Source organism: Maylandia zebra, linkage group LG22, assembly GCF_041146795.1.
Source record: "Maylandia zebra isolate NMK-2024a linkage group LG22, Mzebra_GT3a, whole genome shotgun sequence".
NCBI lineage: Eukaryota > Metazoa > Chordata > Actinopteri > Cichliformes > Cichlidae > Maylandia > Maylandia zebra.
In genome coordinates this window covers 20,830,058-20,838,628 of record NC_135187.1, presented here as the reverse complement: position 1 = coordinate 20,838,628, position 8,571 = coordinate 20,830,058, and the positions used below count along the sequence as shown (strand labels likewise).

The window sequence follows — 8,571 nt, the reverse complement described above, 5'->3', positions numbered from 1 at the left end:
TTCAGATAGTAATGTCCTTTATTAGGATAAACAGTAGACTGAGAGGAAAGCTGCAAAGTAACTCAGTTTTAAAACAGTAGTTTGTGTTAAAGGCTCTGTTTGTACCCGAATCACAAAAATTAAAACATTACAGCTGTCCAAGCAACATCACGATTAAAAACGACCCAAAAGAAAACAAACCTCCAAGTAAAAAGTGAGTACTGGCTTTAAAACAAAGAAAAAGCATCCCTGCATCTTATGCAGTCTTAAAAATTTTTTAGAAAATCAGCATATATAAAACATAGAACAGCATAGGTGCTTCAGCTTAAAAAAACAACAACAACAAACTTTAGATTTAGTATGTCTAGTAAAGTTTGCTCTAAACCTAAAAATGTGCATTTAAAATGATTTCTACAGTACATGTACTGTGCAGCATCAGATCCTCCTCCCCTGGATATCATCTGTTTTTGCAAGTTCTCTCCTCTGATCGTGTCTCTTGTTTTCACTGCAGCTCTTTTCGAATACTGCATTGGAGAAAGAAAAACAAAAACAAAAAAACACAATCAGACATGACAGCTCTAGGTTTTAGCTGCTGGCTGAATAAAGGCTGCAACCAGTGGTTATGATCATCACTGATCCGTCAACAATTTCAGTCTGAACACACGGTGCTCAGAGCTCAAGACCGAATCGATCACTGCCTGCATACTGGCCTTCAACCAAAGACACCCAAAAATCAATGAGACAACAAATACAAAGCAAACAAGACCCGACACTTATATTTACGATCTATCCAGCTCATGTGTCGGCTAATCATTGTAATTGTTTCAGTAATCGCTCACATTCAGACTCAATTAGTAAGCATCAAAATGAGGTATTTTAGGAAATGTTCGCTTTTATAATATAAAATACCAACATCAAGTATCCAAACTGATAATAATATTTGCAACATGCAGTTTTATTTAAAGACATTAAAAAAAGACATTATTCTGTGGTTGACAACAAAATGAACCGACTCCATCTGTACTTAATAAAACAGTGTAACTTTTGTAAATCAGCTGTGAAACTAACCACACCTATGAGCGCTATTTGGGGATTGCGCTCACACGCCATTTACTTTTGCTGTTTAGTAATTCGTGCCCTTGATCGTCAATAAATTTAGAAAAATAATTTTACATCATATCAGTTTCTTGGGAAATCCAGTTTGTGATATTCAAAACAAAAAAATCCCAAACCACAGACTCACCTCTCCAAATACTCGTGCACGTTGTCGTGGCCGTTGTAGCGAGCCAAACCGACCAGAATACCGGTGGCACAGCGGCCCTCTTTCTTACGACACAGGCTGCAGTTGCACATCCCTCTGCAGATGGGACACGACCACGTCTACAAAGAAAAGATCCCAACTCTGGTTGTTCAGTTGGTCACTAATTGTCTGTTCTTCAGGCTCTGTGCTTCAGCACACTCTACTGGAAATGATTAAATAATTCATATAAATGGTCTCTGCTTTGATCTCAGTAATAAAGAATAAGTAACAAATTGTTGGTGAAAAATCTATAACCTTTCATCTCTTTGTTAGATTTTTGTTTGTTGAAGCTTCCTCGGTTTACTGAACTCCTCCTCAACTTAAATCACAGCTCTCACTCAGATCTGAGCCACATGTGAGCTCTTTAGTGTAAGAACCAAGATCAATATGAAGCACAGCTGCCATAGAAACATCTCAGGCTGGACACTATGCGCTAACACAGATATTCCTCATCTCCATTCCCTCCCATTGCTGATGATCAGCAATGATCATCAGCTAAAAGAAAACTTGATGTTAAAAAAAAAAAGCCTATACATGTGCAAAGCAGCATTTTTTCCTTAATATATTTTAGTCGAATTTACAACATTCTGTACCTTTTGTGCTCAGACTTTCCAGTAATTACATTAAAGTTTCAGCAGGGGGCGCTCTCTGCCTTATACATTGAGCTATGCATGTACCAACTGCTGTTCACTTCTAAGTTTAGTTTTATTTAAAAATTCCTGATGACAGAGGATTTTAAAGAGATTCAGAACATTGTCCACTATGTAAGACTTCCTCGAGCATCACATCGCTGTGCAGCGACTTTTTGTAAAAATAAATTTTAAAAAGAAAATTTAAGAATGTAATCACAACAACCAAAAGATTATTACTTATTCGAAAGACAAAAGAAACCACGATTGCCTGGGGTAGACTAAACCCACAGTGAGAAACATGTGGATTAGGACTAACCGGGTCTAGCAGCACGGTGCATACGTCCTCTCCATAGCGGTTCTTGAGGCACGGTCCACAGAACTGACCTTTGGCCCCCACACAGAAACCACTGCGACACACTGTCTTAGTGTCCAGAGTCTTCTGTCTGCACTGGTGACATGAGCTTCCCTGGGAGAGAACACACACACAGACACACACACACATACAGTGTGAAAAAAAATTGCTCCAACTCAGGAAACCTGAGAATACAACACACTGCTGCAGACTACCGTTAGCCCAAATCTGAGGACGGCCTGATGAGACTCACATTCTCCTTGTCCCAGATCTTGTCTTTGCTGCGGTACGCTATGTTGTCCAGGTCTTCTTTGGTGATCTCGTCGACCGACTTCACGCAATATTGACTCCTCTTGGAAGACTGGCTCCTTCTCTTTTTGTGTTTCTCACCAACATGGTCCTCGTCCACCTGCCAGGTTACATAAAAGTGAAATGCCACAAACAAATTTTATTCATCCTTACTGACTAAATATCAGTTTTATACATAAAATCCATAGCAGATGTTTTAGGAGTAATTGGTTTGGGGGAAAATGTGCACACAGTACTCCACTACAGAGCTCTCAAAACTAAACATCCAACAGAGTGTCATTATGACAATTTACTATGATATGCACGTCTGTGCTATCACACTAACTATAAATTGTACCAAGTCCAGATTAAAGACAAGGAAATTTTCAATAACCTGCTTGATCAAAAAGCCCTTTGTTTCCTGTTGAGTTCATCCATGCGTTTGTGTTGCTATATGTCAGCAGACAGTGTGCTGGGTGTTGTACCTCCACCAGTCTCTTGATGTCTACAGTACGGGGGCTTCGGACATGAACTGGCTCGCTCTTTTCCTCCACTGCAAAGTTCTCGGGAGGACGAGCCTTACGCGACGGGTTCCTCCTTTCTGACACCACGTCCGTTTCAGACTTGCGTTTCTTTGGCGTTGCTCTCTCTGACAGCCGTTTCTTCTTCTGCGGAAATAGAGCAAAGACAATGTTTGTCAGTAAAAACACAGTAGAGTCTGTAAAATAAATAAACAAAATAAACACAAAAGCATGAAAAAAAAAAAAAAAAAAAAAAAAAAAAAAAAAAAAAAACACCTATAAAAATATTTTTACATTTTTAAGAGGTTCATGCCTCTTACTCAAACATACACACCAGTGTCCAGTTTTGCATTTGTTTTCTTGTTTAGTATTATGTGTGTGTTTTTAAAGCCTACTTACAAGAACGGTTCATACTTCGGTACAGACATATACTTAGCAAGTATAGTCTTATTTCTACCTAGTTTGAATGCACCAAATATAAACTCTTCCGATACTTCCATCTATTTCTATGAGACTATATCTTTATAAGAATGTGTAGAACTTTAACCAACTGATGCTGGACATTTTCTGCTTTTTGATTGTAGTCTGAGTAGTATGGACCCATTAAATTTGACAGTGCTTTGGTTGCATGTAGTATAGGTTAAAAAAGAAAAATTACTGGTGGCTGCCAGTGCTACCCCTCAGCCTCCTACTACACACATCTATGGTATCCATTCAAAATAAGCAGGTTTCTACGCCGCCCAGCAGGGTGACAGCAATTCCCAATCAGCCTTTTATGGCTGAGGGTAAAAAGCTCCATGTAAACAGCGAGTGAGAGATTTTATTTACTGAAATACAGTTTTACAACCGCTGGTTATCATCAGACTGCAAGTCAGCCTTGTAATATTAGCTATTAGCTTTTTAAAATTTATCTATATTTGTAACAATGACCAGTATAATGTCATTATTGCATAAGGACACTGTCAGGAAGTCTTGACCTCAATACAACATTCGATGGGCTTCCAGATTGCTTCACTATTTTTATTTTTTTTGTCTATTTATGTTCCCATCACATGAAACTGCCACATATACTCACCTGAGGAGTGGTGGGTGCTGTCAGGTCAGCCATCGTTGTACTCAGATCAGCAAACAACTTGGCCAGCTAACAAAAAACAAAACAAAACAAGCAAACAAAAAAACACCACCACATAATCAAGTTAAGAACTACTGACAAAGAAAAAGCTGTTGTATTATTGTAAATGTGTTGAGATGTCAGAATATGAAAGGGCAGGAAGGGTTCAATACCATGGCCTTGTTTTCTTGGATGTTCTTGTCTCGTTTCTTTAGGCTATGAGAGAGTTCCTCCTCCTCTTTGTCTTCATCCTCCTCCTCCTCCTTTTCTTCATCCTGTTTCTGCTTCACCTTCTGCCTTCCTCTGGATATTTGTGAGGGAGATTTTCCTTTGACCAGCTTTTTAACACTTTTCTCTTGTGTTTCCTTCTTGGGTGAAGACACTCTTTTGACAGGAAACCTGAGGAGAAAGTTTTCAAAAAAAAGTCTCTATTCAGCAATCACAGATTTAGGGACAGTGACAAGGAGCCCAGTTTCACTCTAATCAAGTTACTTAAAAACAACAACTAAAAAAACAACCCAAAACTTACTTAAACCAGTTTTACACATGCACCTACCTCAGAGCTACTAAAAGACTCCTTCTCTTTGCTGGTGGGGCCTCCTCCTCATCGGAGTGGAAGCCTGTGTCTATGTCACTGTCCTCTTCTGAATCCACCACCTGCAGAAAACCAGAGAAAAAGAAAGCATGCAGGCTTCTGCTTTGGCTGTAACATTTTTGTGAAACAACACAGCGTTAGCAGTTTCATACTTTGGTCCTTAGTTGCTTGTTAAAGCGTCCTCTATCCTCTTCTTCCTCATCATCACTGAAACCTTCAAAGTCCTCCTCACTGTCTGACTGGGTGAACAGATGAGCCAGCTCGGCAGTTATATACTTGGATTTGAAGCATGGAGCCTGTTGGCAGATATGTAAAGCACCATATTAAACAAGTTGCAGTCAACATTTTTCACCAGAGGGAGCTACTTCGCTATTAGTGGACAAGCTTCTCCACTATGTGAAAGGTGTGGTGAAAACAAGAGGCAACTTCCAGAGCTGTGAAATGAGGCCAAAATGCACATGTCAGTTCCTTTCATTGCCACTTGAGGCTGACTCCAAAAGCACGTCAATCCTGACAGACTCCTATGTGTGGTCCTCCACACAGTGCATTGCGGTTTGATTCTCCAGTCCCTTAATTTTCTGTGGCTAATAATAATAATATTGATATTAATATGCCTTTTCTTCATATGATGTTTTTCTTTTCTTCTGAGAGATCTAACGGTGACCTGTTGTGCTATTCTTTTGTTTTGTCTTCCTCTTGATTGTACACATTTCTTCTATTTGCCATTTATTCCTGTCGTCTTACGATTTATATCCTACTCCTCCTGCACATGCACTCCTCCATGTACAATGACAATAAAGGGCTATTCAATTCTATTGTATTCTAGATGCTCATATTTAACATGGTAAAAAATTTAAAATAATTCGATACAAGCCTATCACAAATATTTTTTTCTTCACACTTGACTCTGTATAATGTCAAAAAGGAAAAATCTGTGATAGTTTCTGGCACACATCTGTGGCTGAGCGTAGAAGTACCACCCACCTTCTGTTTGTGAGGGGTAGCCAATCAGAGTAAGCTGGCTCTAGGCAAGGTGAATGACTCTTTAACGCCCTACTTTTCACATACTTTGGGTGCCTACATTTTGCCAGTGTAGGTCAAATAGAGAGAAGACACCAAAGCACTGATTGTGCAAAAAAAAGGAATCAGTATTTTTAAATTACATATGATATTTATGATTTCCAAATTTTAAATGGAGAAGTGGGCTTTACAATAGAAAAAACATCTCTCCACCATTACTGATAAAGTAAATATAAAAGAATCCGCCAGCTTAAATCAGATGTTATAGTAGCATCACTGCTTCAAGATCAATTTTATAGGCAGCTTATCAAATGTAAAGTCTGTTTACAGGCATTTGTGTAGGGAAGAGGTTCAGATTTTACTTGCTGTAAATGAATCTGTCATCTAATGAGCTGTGTAAAACGTTGTCTCAGGAAAGCAGCTGATGTCCCAGTTGTTTGGCTAAACCACCCCTTTCAGCTTCAGCAAAGCTGACCTTTGACCTCGCAGAAAAACAAACCGGAACCCACCCATGAAGCCCCCCCATAAAAACAAAACTAAACCCAGCATCAGCTCATTTTTACCACAACCTTAAACTCAGAATGTACCTGAACACTAATCCGAAGCTGAGTACGTATCAAGTTGCTGGTTCGCCAGATGACATGTACAAAAGAAACCTTTGAACTAGCCTGTATATAATTCAGAAAACGAATCGTAACTTTAGTGATTCAGGCCGACCATGCCACCAATGTTAGCGGCTTTGGATCTCGTTTAGTGACTCGGCAGGACTTTTCTTTACCCTAAAATCCAACAGGCAAAAGAAAGCCACGCTTACACGAGATTTGCTCTACGACTTACCTTTGACGTGAGGGTCATTTTACTCTGTTTATAACCAGACTGTGGCATAACAATAACTTTTATCTTGTTACATGAGACTCGGCAATAGAGGTGTATTTAAAAACTAACCGCTAGAAAAGCCCGGCGAATGCAAACATGGGGGTTTTGTATTTGCTGATCTTTTGCTTAATTTATAGTTAAGTCCAACTGCTTAAACTTTAAGACTCCACTCACGGTCTTTATAACAAAACACAACGGTCTCACTCATTTGTAGGTTTTGGTAAAAAGGTTTATCTATATTTTGAAGTAGTAGTATTTCTACTTTCCCCCATTACTCAAAATGGTCTAGTCCCGCTTTTCGCGCGAAAAACGACATGTGGGCGTGTCTATGTTTAGAGCCAGGGAAACCTTTGCCTGAAGGCAAGTTTCTTGTCGTTATGATAGGAGTTTCTTGCTGACTATATATTTAACGCAGTTCTATTTTCTGAAGTGGTGGAATATAAATGAATAACAATAACTTAAAGACAACAGGGAAATACAATGTTGAGGTGCTTTTCTTCTTGACTCTTATAATACTTCAGTTTTCTAGAATTATTAACTTTTTTTTGCATTACTGAGGAAAACTAAAAGGATGGTGTTTGATGTAAACTTTGGACACGGAAAGAGGACAAGGAGACCAAAATCTGAAAATGATGTGGAAAAAAGGTCAGAAGATCAGGAACCCACTGAGGTTGACTTCGCTCTCGTCAAAATTCATGGACTCATGGACTGGTGGAGACTGATGAGGGGGTCTCGAAGAGGACCACGAACAAATCGGGCGCTGAGAGGGCTTTCTTCATCACAGAGAGGATGATGATGTTGTGAAGAAGCTCTAAGATCTGTCAGGTTCTCAGCTAAAGAAGCTGCCAGCTTCTTAGTTAGACAGTTAAACTAATTGTTACTCATGTAACCTTCACTCATATTGTCTTGTTGCTACCTATTTTATAATGATTCAGAGACTGAGTTCATAGAAGACTTTGAATTAGCAATCTTTGTCCGTATATAGCACTCCAGGAGTCCACACTTGTGCAGCACAAGACCTTCCAATAACATAAAACCTGTAATGTAAAAATGTGGACTTGTCGATTGTCTTGTTGTTGTTTATTTAATTTTCATGATATATATGATAACATCATAATACCATATGACAAGTACAGAGTATCTAACATGTTATTTGTCATGCAGGAATGGTTCAAACAACACCTTTCACAATGGATCTTAAAGTATTGATAAGACCTGTTAATTAAAGCATCTGACATCAGCAGCATCACATTGACTTTTTCTTCTGCTGCCCTCAAGTGGCCACAAAGTAAATAACAGGTACTTACATTCCAGCTGTGAAGATTCAAACCACAAACATCTTTTCCTCTCAGGAGTGAGGAAACTCTTCTACATGGCTTAACCCCAAAAATAAATCACATTACAAGAATGCTGCTGTATGAAGCTTTGGAGTAGAAAGTACTTTGAGAGTTCAACTGAATAGAAAGGTGCTAAAAAAGTATCAGTCCAGTTCATTTAAGTCTCATTAGGCTGATTGTACAGACAAATGTGTCTTTGGATTCTGGCCACTCTGTTATGCACTGGTAACTTTGATCATATTTTCTATAGCAGGGTGTGTTAGAGACACTGGCTCTAATGTCCCCCATGCACTGATTTGCTGTTCTGTTCTACCCACTTAAACAACCCAGGACTCAATAAATAAATTAAACAGGGGTAATAGAAGTTTGTGAGGTTTTACAGTACATGAATATATATTTTTAATAACAGTAAATGCACAGAAATAAATTGATTATGGCAGGCCATCTTACTGTCAATAAAAAAAAAAACTGAACCACCAAAACAAAATGAAACATTTTGTTTTCTTTGTTGATTTTAAACATGCTATGAGACGTTTGTATTGCAGTTAAAATCAGAGATT

At 38.7% G+C, this 8,571-nt stretch overlaps 1 protein-coding gene across 1 annotated transcript; it reads right to left on the bottom strand.

The window, feature by feature from the left end:
* Positions 1–6,913, bottom strand: cdca7b (cell division cycle associated 7b). Its single transcript, XM_004547946.4, has 10 exons — positions 6,636–6,913; positions 4,931–5,074; positions 4,740–4,840; positions 4,357–4,582; positions 4,148–4,213; positions 3,037–3,219; positions 2,517–2,672; positions 2,228–2,377; positions 1,223–1,359; positions 1–503 (listed from the first exon to the last, which is right to left on the bottom strand). The coding sequence occupies exons 1-10, from the start codon at positions 6,681–6,683 to the stop codon at positions 482–484; spliced, it is 1,233 nt and encodes a 410-aa protein (XP_004548003.3). The 5' UTR covers positions 6,684–6,913; the 3' UTR covers positions 1–481.
* Positions 6,914–8,571: the final 1,658 nt, after the last annotated feature.